The sequence below is a fragment of the Typopeltis vanoorti genome, chromosome 21, assembly GCF_054136105.1.
Source record: "Typopeltis vanoorti isolate ZY-2024b chromosome 21, IOZ_Tvanoo_1.0, whole genome shotgun sequence".
Classification (NCBI taxonomy): domain Eukaryota; kingdom Metazoa; phylum Arthropoda; class Arachnida; order Uropygi; family Thelyphonidae; genus Typopeltis; species Typopeltis vanoorti.
In genome coordinates this window covers 34,623,452-34,641,859 of record NC_143569.1, presented here as the reverse complement: position 1 = coordinate 34,641,859, position 18,408 = coordinate 34,623,452, and the positions used below count along the sequence as shown (strand labels likewise).

At 35.7% G+C, this 18,408-nt stretch overlaps 1 protein-coding gene across 4 annotated transcripts in view; it reads right to left on the bottom strand.

Annotated features, from left to right (window-relative positions):
- Positions 1-11,364, bottom strand: part of LOC150094730 (cell adhesion molecule Dscam1-like) — a 194,618-nt gene extending 183,254 nt beyond the window's left edge. For all 4 annotated transcript variants that reach the window (XM_090411357.1, XM_090411356.1, XM_090411354.1 and 1 more), the window contains exon 1: positions 11,221-11,364. In XM_090411357.1, the coding sequence (XP_090267483.1) occupies positions 11,221-11,287 (67 nt within the window). In that variant the 5' untranslated portion in view covers positions 11,288-11,364. The remainder of the gene's footprint in view (positions 1-11,220) is intronic.
- Positions 11,365-18,408: the final 7,044 nt, after the last annotated feature.

The following is an 18,408-nucleotide window of genomic DNA, read 5'->3' as shown; positions in this document are numbered from 1 at the left end:
ACGGACAAGCGGGTTTTACTTCGGAAATTCAGCTTTTTCATCAGGTAAATTCAGGAATATCGACTGTAAAACCCTCACTATCTCAGATAATAACATACCCTGTTAGGGTAAGGTACTAAGAGATGGCAGCGCTTGTTTGTCAGTCTCTTCCTAAATGGAACAATAACTTTTCAAAACATGTCAGTGTTCTCATCATTGCAAAATCCGTTTCTGAAATGTGCATCAGACGAGAAAGCAAAGGCCTTTTCATGTACCTATTCATGTACCTAAGAGGACACAGAAATGAAGTAAAGTCAACATAAATAAATCATAGCAGTTACGCAATGCATATTGTCAAAATTGCAAATGTTTGTTTTATAAAATATAATACACAATACTATTTTCCGCACAAGAAAACCAATATATTACTCAATACAAATATAACTGCAGAGGCCATCTGTAGCGTTGAACAGAATCGCCCAATTTTCAAAAAACCTGGAATCCCAAGACATACTTTCAGGCTGTCAGCAGTCCAGTTATTCAATATTCAATTGTTCCAAGATGAAATGGTGAAAGTGATCACTTCGTGGTCACTTGGGAAGTACCTAGCCATATCAGGTCTCTTGTGATAAAGAGTTATATGTGGAACCATGAGACTGTGATTATGACAAACTTAGGAATTGTATGAGAATGAAATCAATTGCTTGGTCAATACTCAGGAACTGTTCTAGCAACTGGAAGACGCAATGACTGAGTCCATTCCAAAGGCAGAACATTAAAAAGTTGGTGTAAAATGGGTGACTCAAGAGGTGCAGCCTGAAACCTGGAAGAAAAATTTATTTTGGAGGGGGGGTGCAGTGGGAAGGGGGAAGAATGCTGTTTTTGACCTCTCTCCACTATTTTGGAACTTCGGCGATTCTAAACTCATATTAAAAAAGGTAAGTTAATGCTGTTGATAACTCCCTGGAATATTCTCTCAAGACACGTCGTGATACACCATGAAGTCCTATGGCCTTACTCAATCAAGTTTAGAATCGCCGAAGTTCCAAAATAGTGGAGAGAGGTCAAAAACTGTTCTGCTTCATAAAAGGAACATTTTATTATACGTCAATCTACTTGTGTGGAGTTGTCGTCAAGGTTAGAGGCTAGCGGGGAACTGGGTTACAGCAGCAGGATTCTCTTTGATAGACAGCATGTATTACACTGACTGTGATCCACGATATGTAAATCGAAATATCTAGTTAATCTTAATTAAATATTTTTCAACTGTATCTACGTGTAACTCACAAAGAATCGCAAATAATTATTTTATAAAATACATTCTGCATGGTTTATACTGCTTTTACGCATGATGTGAATTTTGAACTGGATGAATGAAGGATTAATTGAAAGATTGTTATAAACAGATGCCATTTTGGATCTTACAATTAAAATCTAAAATATTAACTTTTAAATTTGAATGTGTTTATAAATAATGATACAAAAAATTTATATTTACTTGAAGTGTGCGAGATTTACTGTTTTCAGTAAAGCATCACGATGATAACAGCTAGTTGCAGATCATTGATCTCGCTTCATTACAAAAACGGAAAACCGAAGTGTGACAAGTGCTGTATCATGTGTGGGAGAAGATACACGGTAACTACGATAACAGCAGTTAAAGAAATTATTATTATTATAAGTTAGATAGGGCTAAATGGCCTCGCCTACTCCCCGTATACGGGAATAAAAAGGCGTTAGCTGAGCTGATTTATTATTATTATTATTATTGCTTGACACCTCCAGGGAGTCCAAGGACTCATTGTGGGAGGGCACACTACTCTACTTCGCTAAATACATCTCATTCTCTTCACTACTATTTAATTCTCGAACTAAGACACTACCACCATCATCACCAACAATAGCATTTTTTTGTCTGTAAATTGCTTGTGTTCTGAAGGAATCTTTTCATCCCATTTGTCTGTACGGGATGAAAAACCCGACTTTCTGGGAGAAAAACCCTGCTACCACCGTATGAGATCACCTTCAACTGAAAACGCCCCTATAAGGATTCCGCTCATCACGACGCGAATCGAACCCAGGTCTTTTCCAATCGAAGGGCGCAATGTTCAGCTATTCTTCCAATTGCACTATGGCAGCTGTTGAATTTGTAACTTGATATTTCTTTTCGAAGACTTCATACAAAAAAGTTTAAAAGTTGAAGTTGTCAGTTGTCGACGGTAACTAGGATAACTGCTGTTGGAAAAATTCGGCTAATTTATAATTACAACAGTAGTTATCCTAGTCTTTATACTTGACTCAACTGCCACATAAGGAATAAACATGTCGAAATTTTCACTTTGGCATATATCCTACATAAAGACTGTTGAATAATTAATTTATTAAATTTAAATCTCTATTAGTGTCGAGTACATTTAGGGTGTACATTACATTCTTTCGCGTGCACTTGATCAGGAGAAGTGAACTAAAAAAAATTACAATTATTGAATTAAGCAAAATGCTAACAGTTAAGAGTCACACTGGATCGAAAATGACTTACAGTGGTACATATGGGGTTCGCGTTGTAAAGTGATGACTGGTGACATGATGATTATGTCCGAGTTGTGCATGGGCCAGGATTTTGATGAAAGATGCCCAAATCTGATGTACGATCATATCTTGTTTCGTGTTACACTGACTTGGGTTATTAATATTTCCGATGACTGAATGCTGATGAAAGTGAAATCAATGTAGGCCATATTTGTACGCTGCCACAATACGTGATAAGTGGGCTCTATTCGATGCGTTGCTGTTCTGATTTAGGGTTCCTTTTCCCCCTTCACGTCTTTGAAGGGTAAAAGAAAATTCACATGGCGAATTCCATATGAAAAAGTGATCTTGTATAGTCCCAGTTTTTTGAGTGATGAATGGGGAATTTTGAAGGTCGGAGATATTTCGTCAGCGCAGAGAAAACAAAGATGTCGAAGGTAGTCTGTTACAGACCATATATAAGAGAGCGTTACTGTTCTTCTATATTTTTGTTTTTTGTTTTGTTTGTTTTCTGTCCATCTATATATCCAAGGACAGAATATATATCCATCTATATATCCAAGGACTTCTACTGAAAGATCTCAATCATTTTTTATTGTAACATTTTCGGAGGATAAGACTGAGATGGAAACAAGTGCTGCCATTTCTTGGTACCTAATCCTAACAAGATATGACCCTGTCTGAAATAATGTGGGTACTACGGTCGATTTTCTTGAGTTTACGGGACGAAAAACCCGAGTTTCCAGGAGGAAAAACCAGCTTTCCTGTGCCAGAGATCGACTAACTCGGGAACCGGTCGAAGATAAGCTTAGAAAAAGTTCCTCCAGTCAGCGACTAGACTAGAACCTAGGTCTAACTTCAAGCGGCCAAGCGCAGAGGACACAAACACCACTTCCACTGAGCTACACAGGCACGATATTCAAGATATGTAAATATTATAATATAATATAATATAGTTTATATAATATCATTTTTCTGTGACAGACACTGGTGAGACTTTGCATAGATTGAATAACTAAGTTTATTTTCAGAATAGTAAAAAAAAAAAACAAGAATATGTTGTTTTCTAATGCGATAGTGAACTAACTTTATGCAGGAATGATTGAATGTTGCTAATTTGAAAAACAAAATTTTGCAATTGTTTTGCCGAGTAGTGCCATATGATGACTGCATCATTTAAATGGTACAGCCAAATTTTATGCCATGATTCCTAATTTCACAGAGCCTGTTTTCTAACGATTCTAGCTTTCCAGTAACCCTGGACAATCTGTTCACCAATATACGTCAAACAGTAATCACAGGACTCTTACAAGAACAATTTCCTCTAAGATGCTTGTGACGCCAACAACTGCATGGCATCACCAGGTTCTCCGTTTTCAACCAGCTTCGTTATGGAATCGTTTGAAAAAGAGGCCCTGAAATATAGCAAATTACAACCTAAACTTTGTGTATGGTATGTCAGTGGTGTACTGTACGTCAATGTACTCTATGTTCATGTTATGTCCCGAGTCGGTAAAATAACTACAAGATTTTGTCCATCTTTACAAATTTCATTTCAGCATAAAATTCGTTATCGAATCATAAAACAGCAGATTCTCACCTTTCTTTTATATATTTTTAAGACACTCCATGGAGGTCTCTCACCAAAGTAAACGTAAACTTACTTTCAGTCTATATCTGCCCGATGCACACGGGCAGATATAAAAATAGCAAAATAAATAAATAAACCAACACATAATTGGTAAATAATTGGCATGAGACTTAATGCAGAGAGTCAGGGGTACTAGATCATCAAGGGAGGAATGGAAAAAATTTGTGTGAAAGTTCAGCTATGGTATACAAACGTGATAAAGATATAAATGCATTTCAACATGGTTATGTATGTGGCGAAGGAGTGGAAAATATGCTTTGGGTTCGGTAAGGGAAAAGAGAAAATATGTCTGGTGAGGGAAAGAGAAAATTCTAGAACAAGACCAAATACATTGCATATCTAATTATAACAATAGGCTAGGTCGTAATTTGTTATGTCTATACACAAATGCCAGGAGCATTTAGAAACAAAGGGATTGAGTTTGTTGCTTTATTAAATACAATGTGGCCTAAGATCGTTGGCATTAGTGAAACCTGGCTATCAGAATCAGATATGGTAAGTGGGATCGAGTGTATCGGATTTACTATTTTTAGGAATGACAGAAGAGATAGGAGAGGAGGAGTTCTACTATTGATATCCGATGACTTAAGTCCAGTTAGGGTAGAAATACAAGAAAATAATGATGTAACAATGTCCTATGTAGCGATGAGTTTGAGTGTTTGGTGTGAAGTGGAGGATAGCAGAATGAAATATATGGTGGGTGTTGCTACAGACCTGGCAGCTCAGTTGTAGGGGACGAAGAAATACATCGCCAATTTAGCCTTATGGATACCAAGCGAATAATCATTCGCTTTAATTTTAATTTAATTTTTCAAACATTGATTGGGTAGAAGAGAACTCTCATGATCAGGAAGAACAGGAATTTATTGAATTATTGTTAGATAACTTTCTCAAGCAGCATATGAAAGAAGGAACTCGAGGTCAAAGAGTGCTGGATTTGCTCATAGCTTCAGAAGGGATCTCTGTCAAGAATATGGCTATTTTACCACCAATTGGTGACAGTGATCATGCTGTTCTTTCTTGGGAAGTATCTACTTTTATTGAAGCTCTGACTAAATCAGGCTACATGCTGAATTACAAAGCTGGAAATTATGATCAACTTAGAAGAATACTGTCTTTGAATGGAAAAAAATGTAAGCAATGCATGGGAATCTTTGAAAAAGTGCTTGAATGATGTGGTATCTTACTGTATCCTTAGTGCTCGAAGAATAAATAGGTTGCAAGTGAAATAGATGTGCAGCCTTATTAAGCAAGAGATCCACAAGAAGAAGATGTGGAAAGAATATCGTGAGAATAAGAGTGAGAGAAGTTATGAAATATATAAAGCTCAGGACAGAAAAGTAAGGAGTATTGTGAGAAAAGCTAAAACAGAGTATGAACAGAATTTGGCTATGCAAGCTAAAGGCAATCCAAAAGAATTTTATCGTTATGTCTCAAGCAAAAGAAAGAATGAATGTGGAAGAATAACTTTATTGAATGCAGATGCTACACGAGTGACGGAAGCTAAGGAGATTGTTCAGTTAATGAGTGCTCATTTTGCTAAGATATATCAACCAGGTGTATGTAGCATGGTGCATGGTGCTACTGCTACGTTGGATGAAGAGTTAGAGGTTCATGAAAATGAAGTTGAAGAGCTCTTGCATAACCTGGATAATAATTTGTCAATAGGCACAGATGGAATATCAGCCCGTTTGTTAAAGGAATGTTCAGCTGAATTGGCTACGCCTTTCACACATTTGTATAACTTGAGTCTCATCTCAAGAATGATACCACAGGAATGGATGAATGTATAATAGTTCCATTGCACAAGGGTGGTGCAAAAACTGATGTGTCTAACTACCGACCTATTAGTATCTCTGGTGTGGTAGTGAAGATTTTAGATAAGTTGGTAAGAACTCGCATACAGAAATCGGTAGACAAGCATTCTATACTCTGCAAAGAACAGCATGGGTTTACTAAAGGCAGGTCATGTTTTTGCTCATATTTTATAACAATTTTACCGCCAGGTTGGATACACTATGATAATGGTGGATTTTTCAAAGGCATTTGATAGGATACCACACGATAGGCTGTTGTGTAAACTGGAGAATATCTGTTGACTTTGATCAGGGTATGGTTGACAGACAGATATCAAAAACTGGCATACAGTGGGTGTGAATCTGTCAGATTTAAGGTAACCAGTGGTATACCTCAGGGTTCAGTCCTTGGGCCATTATTGTTCAATCTATACTTTAATGACATCAGGCAGGGTCTATCATCAGATTTGCTATTGTTTTCTGATGATGCAGGGCAATTTTCTGATAGGCAGGGCAATCAGTGATGCTACCGATATTCAACAATTACAAAATGATTTGAATAGACTGGAAATCTGGCCAAACGAAAATGGCTGTCAGTTTGATGTTAGTAAGTGTAAAGTTATGCACTTTGGCGTGATTAGAGTTCCAGCGGCATATTATATTAGCGGGGTTATGCTACAAGAAACTGAAGAGGCAAGGGATCTTGGTGTATTGGTGGATAAGAATTTAAAGTTCAAGGTCACATAGCAAAAGTTGGAAATACAAGTCAGAGGATAATTGCTATGTTGAAGAGAACCTTGACATGTAAAGATAAGGAAGTAAATTTACCTCATCATAAGGCTCTGATAAGACTAAACTTGGATTATTGTGCGCAGATTTGGTCTCCCGGGTTTCAATGGGATAAAGAGGGGGTGATATAATAGTGGTCTATAAACTTTTCAATGGGTGTTATAGCATTTCAAAGGATGAAATTTTTCGTTATATGAAAGGCGGGGAGAGAACACGGGGTATTCTTGGAAGTTAAGGTTGATCTCAGTCAAGAAAGAGTTAAGAGCTAGGTTTATCTCCCAGAGAGCAGTGAGTGAGTGGAATTATTTGCCCTTACAGGTAGTGAGTGCATGTAGTGTAAATGAATTTAAGGGCAGGTATGATAGCTGGGTTTGGTAATTTACAGCCTCCCTCCATGACTCCTTGATTCCATGGAGGTCTCAGATAATAATAATAATAATAATAATAATAATAATAATAATAATAATAAATAATCTCTCTCTCTCTCTCACACACACACACACACACACACACACACACACACACACACACACACACACACACACACACACACACACACACACACACACACACATATATGCGTGTATATACACACACACACACACACACACACGTTAAGACCAGAACACTTCACTGTTAACCTCAAAAGAAAGTTATAATAAAAATGGGTGAGAACATTCTACGTAAGCCCTCTAGACAGATGCATAAGAAAAAAAAAAGCACAAATACAGAGGAGCAGTATTATTAGTAGTAGAGTTGTATTACATAAATTCTCCTCGAGTCAGAGATTTATTGAGATAGAGAGAAAAGTTTATACTTTTAACAATTAAGTACATTATATAAGAAGTATACTTGTATTACATTACAATTTGAAAGAAGCACTGAATACATTACATATATTACAAAAGTCCACGGACTTAAGGAAAATCTTTCTGGCCTGCAACATATCTATCAGTCATGATGCTGGGGCTTAAACTCATTCACACTCTTAACATTCCCCACATATGGAGGTAGCAGGGTTTTTCTCCCAGAAATTCGTTTTTTTTTTATCCCGCATACAGACAAATCGGCCCTTCAGAACACACGCAATTTACAGACAAAAAAATACTAGCTATGGTGGTGGTGGTTATGGGAAGTAGATGGCGTTGATGTAGGTGATTGGTAGTAGAGGTTCTGTGTAGTAGTGGAGACGGAGAGTTGTACAGTAGGTGTCCTCCCGCGATGAGTCTTCAGACTCCTTGCAGGTGTCACGAATAATAATAATACTCAGGCAATGCAATCCACTTATCTCATCAATCTCCGGAAAGGAAAAAAAAAATTTTTTTTTCACCATATTCACCACTCCTTCCAAGGCCTCTAATGCTTGCTTCTTCCTTATTTTCTGCTATCTAAAAACCTCTCTCGTATTCATCTGGTAAATACCTCTCAAGAGGTTAAACGTCTCGATCATATCACCCCTTGACTTTCTATCAGCCGAACTCTAAAGATTATATGACCTTAATCTATACTCATAGCTAACATTACAAATCATTTCTGACAACTTCCTCTGCATCCTCTCCAAACCCAGGTGACTAGACTTGAGTACAGTAGTGTGACCTAATGTAACCTGTATCGCTCGTTTATACATGGTGCATTAACGGACAAGACATGAAAGATATTCCTTCAACAAGAAATAAAGTTCCTTTCTCCTCCCTAAAATGAGGTCTCGTTCAATCTCCAACACCTCCCTATTCAAAAAAAGGTCAGGGCTAAATAGCATATACAATAGAAACAAATTATCATTAAAAAAAAAAGATATGATTATCATCCGGTTGATAATAATTTTCACGTATAACTGAACAGCATTAATTTGCTTATTGCTTTACTCAAAAATTGTAATTTTTCATAAATAATTGTTCACCGGTCTTCGTGGATGTGGATAATACCGGAAAACATTTAACAAATCCGCCATATAATTTGCTATTCTTATTGAGAGAAAAACGTTAAGAGAAACCGGAAGCTAAATGGAATTAAATTTTTCTATTTAGCATTTAATATTCTCAATTATTATAGCTCTAAGATTTTTGAAATAATAGAAAGGAGACTATTATCATTAGGAAAATATACATCTAGGGTCAAACTTGCGTATTTCAATTTTTAAGGCATTTCAGTCCAGAAATCAGGAAACATGTGAATTACTGTGCACAGATTTGGTCACTTGGTTTTCAAAAAGATGTATTGTAAAAGGTCCAGAGACAATTGACTAAGGTGGTTTCTGGTCGCTGGAAGGTTGAGTATGAAGACAGATTGACAAAATGCAATTTGCAGAAATTTGTGGATAGAAGGAGGAGGGGATATGAGCGAGACATAAGCTGTTAAGAGGTTATTACCAGATTAATGTCAGGGAAGGTTTTCATAGAATGGGTGAAGATAGGGAGAGAACATGAGGTCATCCTTGGAAGCTGTATAAGGAGAGTGTGAGCAAGGAGTGAAAGAGCAGGTGTTTTGCATATAGAGCGGTGAGTAATTGAAATCCATTGCCCGAGAGTGTGGCGAGCGGAGAGACAGTGAACATATTTAAGGCACAGTATGATAAACTGTGTATGTGTAACGGAACCTCCCCTCAATGAGTCTTTTGGCTCCATGGAGGTTTTATAATAATAATAATCTCTCACCGACAGAACTTAAACAATTATAGCAGCTAAAAGAGATGCAGATATTTACGCGATTCCAGATCGTATGAGAGACGTTTATTCAGTTTGCTGAGAATGAAATAGCTGATTTCATTCTCAACTTATTTCTGAAAAAACTTTTAAAATTTTCATTTTTTAAAGCTCTTAAACGAAGTGGGGAATTTTCTTATTAGTCTTACTAAACATAAAATAAGACTAGACTATCGGCATGCAAAATTTCAAGGCTCTAGGTCAGGCCAACCTTTTACGATCCATGCGCCAATTTTTCTCACGTACGAGTTCATACACGTTATACAGGTCTTTTATCCTTAAAAACTTTCAATAAAAATAGATTAATATAGACATATTTAATATAGAAATGACATATTGATTTAATATTAAAACAAGATTCTGTCTCCATAACTCATACCCAAGCACTATCTTCAGTTTTAATTCTATTTCAGTCCGATGTTGTGTTTTATAGTGTCTATTAAGATCATGTCTTTTATTATGTGAGAAAGTGTTTTCACAAACAATGCACAACGGTTTTCCTCACGGATTCGCTATAAATAAGAACTCGTTTTCCCACTGTTCATTGAATACACGCTTACTATCTGCAAAAGATGTGCACGAAATAAGAAAATCGCTTAAAAGAATTACTAAGATGTAGCTTTTTTTCTACAAATCAGTTTCTGGTGAATATTTTTTGCATAAATAGGTTTAACTTTTTATTATTATCATTGGGGCCCAATGAGCTACTTCTCATCATTCAACGCGCCACTTTTGGCGCATGTGCCATAGGTTGGCCATTTCTGTTCTAGGTCAGGGTTCGGCAAACTTTTGAGACAGAAGAGTCAAACCTGTCCCTCACAACAATTTAGAAATTATTCGAAAGCCATAAATATATTTTTACAAATAAGGAAAATTTAAAGTAATATTATAGTAGATTTATAACAATATATAACAAGTTGTAATATCAATTATATCTTTATTAAATGAAGAAAAAATCATACAAAAATTGCTCTCATTGGTTTTAATCAGTGTGAGCAATGAGCTTGTGCTCAACCATCCCCTCCACTCCCTATGCATACCCCCTCCACGCTCGCTTTCCCCTCCCTGACATCGCGCATCTTAGTGTGCCACAAAGTTCTACGAAAACTATGATAGTTTTATTTTCATTTTCAATTTTACTTCAGAGCCACATGTACGTACCCAAAGAGCCGCATGTGGCTCGCGAGCCGCAGTTTGTCGACCCTTGCTCTAGGTGGAAGTGTGAGAATTTCGTGTCTGAACGAACGTCTTAAATTCAGATCTTAATATACAAATATATCACTGACAGTTTTTTGAAATATGTAAATTCATAAAGTATCATATGTTTGTTTACAAAATGTATTAAGTATGCTATAGATTATTAACCTGTTGTGAGTGGGATTCACATTAAATAAAATAATGAATGAATAAATAAATAAATAAACAAACATACCAGGGAAAAATCTGGAAATGAATGAATCATTAAAACAATTTGTAATGATGCTTTTCTCTTATGGACAATTTAATATTTTGCTAATTTTCTCATTAATAGTTAATATATTTGCCCAAACACCATATATATAGCAAAAGATAGCAGAATGGAATTACAGTCAAAGTAGCTAAAGATAACAGGCCACTATCAGTTAAAGAAATAAATATAACAAAAGATGCATCGAACTACAGACAACGATTTGTTATTATTACTATTATTTTATTTTTATTTATTTATTTTTACTATGAAGTAAATAACCACCAAACTTGAACTGTATGCTATTATACTTTCAAATATTCTTACCTGATTTGCAGATAGTGAAGGTAACAAACCATACTAGTCCTATTGATATGTACATCTCGAAATACATATCCTCGTTCTATAACTTGAACTATTTGTAGTCAACATTGGTTCCTTTCGGTTATATATCGACTGCAACCCTCATAATGCAACAGTTGTCCACAACACTTCAAGGTGTGCATGTATTTACTTTGTGTTGAGTACAGTATACACGTATAACAATCGACATCTTATGATACTAAGAGCAAACACTACTAGTGATAACTTGCGTCTTGAGATATTAAAAGCAAATATCAAATAAGACGTTCGCTTACTTCGTATAAGTACTCGATCAACGTTGAATCAGTCACTTCCTCTTAACAAAAGGAATTCTTAAACTTGGGGATCATCACTAAATGATGTGACTTTTTTTTGAGGGGGGGGGATTATGGTATTATAGATAAATAATATTCATAACAATGCTATGTTCAAATGCATTTCAATATTAAATTAAAACAGCGGCACTACCATCAAAATTGTTAAATTGCCGAATATGAACGGATTTCAAATGATCAAATTAGTCTTAATTATTTCGGTAACAAGTAATAAGTTTTTTTCTTCGAAATTTTAAAGGAAAAACTTCAACTATTTACTTTTTATTTATTTATTTATGTTTTTATTTTGTGATAATATTAGGAATCTGAAGTGCTGTGACACGTTGTGAGCAGGGGAAGAAGGGTAAACAGATTATAATCTAGAGGTCCGGGAGAAAAAAAATTAACCTATTGCAAACTTCAAGATACAATCATAAAAATACTATAATAATATACATCTTCTCGGAAGTACTATTATAATTGTCTTGTCCGTCCTTACACATGCAAGAAATCTGCTTCAGATGGGAAGATTTATAATAATATTTACTTTCTGGGATCTATACTAAAATTTATCGCGTCACCTTCGTTTTGGTTTCAATCAAACTATTTTTACTGGTAAAATTGGAAAACAATTCCAAACCTACAAAACAACTCTCTCGTTCGTAACAGAATTTCATCTCGAAATTAAATCGCTTAATGGGTTTTGTTCAAAATTATTATTTGGAATTCTTGTAGGAATTTGTGAGCCATCTCAATTTTTGTTCCGATACCATTTGCACTAGCAACACATCTCGATTTTATATATGGGAAAACTCCTCGGGTCGGATGGAATGTAGCAAAATTATGGCATTTAAAATGAAGTTCGATTTTAGTTTCAATCAGATGCTTCTATTGGCAAAGTTTGACGAAATGACTCTGACAGAAATAATTTGCACGTTCGGGATGACATCTGGTGGAATGACAAAGAAATATAAAGAATCGCTACTTCTATAACGCATATCAGCATTACAACAATATCGTTCTCTAAATCCTAAGATAGATAAAGAAGCTCCGTCCTTTTAGTCGTAACTAACTTTTTGAAGTGTACGGCAGCCAGACTCGACTCATTAGCCATTCAGTGATGAGCTGAAGCTATGAAAGAGTCAATGCTTTCAGGGAGAGATTTCGACATTCAATCTCACGCATTTCATAACTCCTGACAGTTTGACTATGTGACTTTTGCACAGTTACTGTAGATTTTATAAACATCTGCGTATATTTAGAAATGATTACATCTTTCCAGGATCTCAGAAGGCTCTAATCTCTTGATTTGTAAATAAACTTAACATTTTGTTCTTTTCAAATGCACATTAGATGCAATCATTGTATCTAATGTGCATTTGAAAATGTTGATATTTTAATATATAAAAACTGATGTGCATAGTTTTCTTAGGGTTACCATTGCAGATGAAATGATATGAGGTCAAGTTGTTTTTGTCGTCATCTCTTGAAATGCATAATGTTGTTCTCTACAATGTTAATAATGGCAAATGTTTCGTGGGTTGTTAAAAAAAATTAGCAGGGACATTAGGAGACATGTGTGGGAAGGTTTTTTTTCTAGAGACATAAAGAATACCTCCTTCTCATATTTTGTTAATCAAAAGATCCGAAAAATGTGTTTTATTTCTACTCTCATGTTCATGATAATTTTGATCCTTTCCCTAATACGAATGTAGGAGTAATGCTGATGAGGATGTTTGTGGGGGGGGGAGGAAATTAGAGAACCCAGGCAAGCTTTCTTTCTTTCTTTTTCACCAGTGCAACCATATACTTCAGTAATCACTACTACTGCCAAACTTAAGATGAGCCATTCCACGGACATGCTCCCTTGGTACATATATTCACACTTTTAGCTTTAGCCTATCGCTTTCTCAACCATCTCTTATTATTATTATTATTATTATTATTATTTACACACAAACACAACAACAATGCTATCTTGTTCAAAAGAGATAAATGAGGATGAACGTCATGTATAAATTTTTAATTAACCTATCATCAACCATAACAGCTTAATTCTTTCTTGAAGTTATATATTCATCAGTTAAGCAGCATGAGCTCTCAATTACGTTAAAAAAAAAAAAAAAAAATCAGGTCATATTCTTGTTTTTGAGGAGAAAATTGGAGCGCCCATATACCCCAAATACGAGCCATTTAACATTACAATAGGAAACCACTGTAGCAAGAACCAAAATACTTAATCATCTTAAAAAAAAAAAAAAAAAAGTAAAAAGATCTCTTTCGCTGCTTTACATTTTCCCTTGTATTCCCTTTCATCCTTTTAGTTTTTTCCTCTCTTTTTATACATGTACGACAGAAATGATATTATGGTTTTCAACAGTGCTAATTACAATATGATCAAATATTACCAAATCACTATTTTTCTTCAATGTCCATATATATTTATATATCATCAAATGTCTTATGAAATCAATATTTTCTTTGAATGTTCATATGAACCACCCTTATTATAATAATTGTCATCCAAAATTTATTAGTAATAATAACCGTTAATGCATCTCTTACTCGGTGGCGGCTCGTGGCTTGAAATCGTGGGGTGCTGCAACTTTCGAAATATACATTCACACTGTGCGCCAACAAAATTATGGTAAAAATTAAAAAAAAAAATTAAACATGAAAAAATATTGTTTATCATCTATAAAACTATACAGTTTAGTATAATTCAAAATTACTTAAAAATAAAATCCATTCCTTTAATTGTAATTAAAGGAATGGATTTATAATTTTTGGACATTACAATTAAATCCTTTAATTGCAATGTCCAAATATTTAAAGAGACGGAGTAAACATGATAAAACTACTGACGCAAACTGCATATAAACAACAGTGGAACTGCGCGACGGACTGTGCCGCATTACACTAATAGCTCGCATCTCACTATGACGTGCATATGCTTGCGCGCGTAGCAATATGACACTGTGGTAAACACAGTGCTGCTAGCGTCCTTCGCCCTCCTAAGTGCTACAAGATGAATTTTTATTATTTTTTATATAAAATAAGAGAATTGTATAGGATTGTTGACGATAAAATTAAATATTACAAGCAAATATAAATAAATTAATAAATATATTTATATATCGAGAAAAATTCGAGGTGCTGCAGTTCCGCAGTGCCTATGCACGAGTCGCCCCTGCCCTTACTCGTTAATTGCCACTTCCAGAACAGAATAAACCATGATAATTAGAGACATCCAATAATAATACCAGTTAAAAAGTACGCCCACCGTTTGTAGATCTCTGTCGTTTTGCCAAGAATAGTCGATTCATGCTGAAGGGGAGAAAGAAATGAAGGATGTACGAATTGGTCGCCAACATACGAAATTACGTGCTTTCTTGTCTGTCGCTGTACTAGTACTAGCTTGATTTTTTGGTGTCGCTTTTTTTGCATTATTATTTTTTTTTTTATTATTAATTTGTACGATGGATCCAGTACAGTCAACAAATTCTGTTGTTAAACGTTTCAGTAGCTGTTGCAAAAGAATATTGAATAATGTGCTGACATTCTGCGAAAAAGAATCGTCAGAAGGCCGTCTCCTTGTTCCCCTTTCTCAAGTCATAAAACGTGCAAGTCCAATTGCGGGCGTATCGGGGTCGACTGTTAAAAGAATTCGTAGGGAATCAAAAGGTGAAGGTAAGAAAAATTTAAATCTCCTAAAAGAAAAAAGCGCCAGAGAAAGAAAACCATCGAAACCGTAGCTTTGAATGATTTTCATGTAGACGTTATAAGAACTATTCACGAATTTTACGTGGTCGAGAAAAGGGTGCCAACTGTTCCGAAATTGATTCCTGTGCTTAAAGAAAAAAATTAATTTTCCTTGGAAAAGAGAAACTTGAAGGAAAATACTTCATGAAATCGGATTTTGTTTTAATGCTATGCTATTGAGTATGTTTGGGCAGAAGTGAAAAGTTTCATTCGCCATCGCAACGTAGCTGGGGATATTGACATGTCGAAACTTTTTAAGCTTTCAGAACAGGCGATTGAAAGTGTTACAGTTCAAAACTGGGAAAAATATTGCTATCATATCACCTCATTGGAAAATATGTATTGGGACAGAGACGGAATTATCGAAAAATTATGCGAACGTTTGGTGATCGGCTTAAGTGAAAGTGATGGCGATTCGGACACCGATTCAGATGACTATGAAGATTTAAAGGATTTGATAATGGTATTTTTTTCCAACCTTTTTTTTTTCATGGGCTTTTTAAAAGAGTCACAACAAGTCATAAATAATTAATCGGTTTAGGACATTAAAGTGTCTCTCAACTGTAAGTTTAGAATATCTAAGTTCATTTGAAAAAAATTTCTGTTTTTCTGTATAATTATTTTTATTTTATAGAAAATGTTCTTAAAAATAAATTTCGTTAAATTTTTGTTTTATGAACTGTTATACAAGCAAAATAGTTATACTTTAAAAACTACAATATTCGTAAAAGAAAAGCTAAATTTTCCGACTGTGGGCGAAGTTATATAAAATAACACCAAAGGCAGGAGACATCTATACTATAATAACCCCCTTAATCCCGTATGATTACCGTCTTGATCATAATATGATTAAGACGGTAATCTTATATAAGTACGGTGGGCTATGGATTTTTCTTTACTGATTTTATACTCGTACGAACAGGTCGGTGACAAGAAGAATGTTTACGAGCAATCGATACACACTTGCATCTTTATCAACGGGTTCATATGTGGATTGCTATTGAAGTTTTTACAGAAATATAAATAAATTTCATTAGAGTCACTGCCATATTCATCTCCAGGTTAAACAGTTCACAAAATTAATAAATTGCCAAGATGGACCAGTCCTTTGCGAAAACATGCTGCGAGCTGCTCAGTGAGTGATCTGTGTTAAACCTCACTGGCACAATAACTAGATAGGTTTCCCATTAGTTTGTTTGTCAGTCATCCTATGAGTCTAAGTGCATGTAGTTCTCCATTTTATACAATGAAAGAGTTTTCTTTCCCATATGAATTGATGTTATTCTTGCAAATATCCAGTAAGTAGGAACTATTCCTAATCTTGGTGACTTAACCGGAGTTAATACGTCTTTGGTTGAAGGCAAGTGAGTTTTTAATTCAGCATCTCCGAAAAATCGACCACAGAACTTAATATACAGAAAAGAAATCAAAGGATAATCGCCGTAACTGGCTGGAAGACAGAAACCAATGTCGAAGTCTGGCTAGGATGTAAGGGGGGGGGGGAACAACAAGCAAATTATGCCTTCAAAATATGTGAATCCTTTAATAGCTTTTTATTTTCCAAAAGGAAAAGGCTGAGCTTTTTTAATTTTTTTAAAGCTGTAACTAACTAATGAAAATCAGGAGGGGAAAATCTTTACCCTTAACTATCACGAAGCTGAGCATATAACAAATGACACGGGGGGGGGTATGGCAGTTAGCCGTCGCCATCACGTGATCCTAAACGGTGAAGACAGGTTACTCTCCTGATTCCTCCACTGGTGTTCAAATAATGACGAACACTATTTTTGAAGATTACAAGCACAAATTCAGATGAATCAGCTTGTGGCAATTAATGTAACTGACAATTGCGAGTAGAAAGTGGGTACACATTCAAATTTTCGAATCGGTTGCAAAGGGATCACGTGGTAGCACTCGACAGGATAAAAGGCAAAAGGCTACGCTAGACAACAACTCTTTTCGTGAAGGAATAAAGTTGCAAACTTGGATGTCCTGTAATGTCTCAAAGACATCCTCCAGATGATTTCACTTGAGGAAGAATTATTGAAAAGCTTGAAGGCCACAGAATTATTCATATTGTCAGAGATCTTGGAATCTCATATAGTGTTGTATCCAGGCAGCGTTTCCAACCAATGGAGCATGAAGACAGATTTTTAGTTATAACAACAAAACGTAATCGACGCACCACGGCAGGTCAGCTTGCAAGTTGGCTCCATTGAAACGCAGGTACGCGGATATCTCAACAACAGTGCCAATATGACTGCGACAAGTAGGCCTATACTCCTGAAGGCCTGTAGTCTGCATCCCTTTATCCATAGCTCATCGTAGAGCAGGTTTTCAGCAGTGTTGTATCCATAAAAATTGAACAACATACCAATAGGCTAATGTACTCTTTACAGATGAGAGTCGTTTTAGTCTTTCCTCCGGTTCTAGAAAATACTTGATCTGGCGTGAAACTGCTTACCATCGCGAGAGTGTTCTTGAAAGGGATAGATACCATGACTCCGGCGATGCTGGAGTCATGGTATTGAGAGGCATTACATTATATATATTTAATGGACGCACCGAGCTACCAGTGCTGGAAAGGTGAATGATATTGCAACGAAATTCTTCAACGTCATGCTCGATTGTTCCTTGGTGCTGTCGAAGAATTCATAACTTATGGATCGCAATGTCACATCACATTGTACAAGAGTAGTGGAAATACTTCTGGAGACCGAAGACATTAATCGAATCGAGTGGACAGTGCGCTCCCCAGATCTCAACCCCATAGAACACGTTTGAGACAGCAATAGGGAAACATATTGCTGCTCAAAATTCTCCTCCAGAAAAAAAAAAAGCCTTATCCTTGCTGGGAAAAAAGAGTGGGCCAGTTTGTCTGAAAACTCCTGAATTACTTGGTACTAAACATGGTATGACGTGAGAGCTGCTATCGCAATTCGGGATGGACATATTCCATACGGAAATGTCTCTCCACATAGTAAGCACTCTACATTACTTCCTTAACTACGTCCTTAGGAAATGTGTAACTTTTGTCAGAAACATATTGCAATTTAATTTGTAAAAAAAAACATAT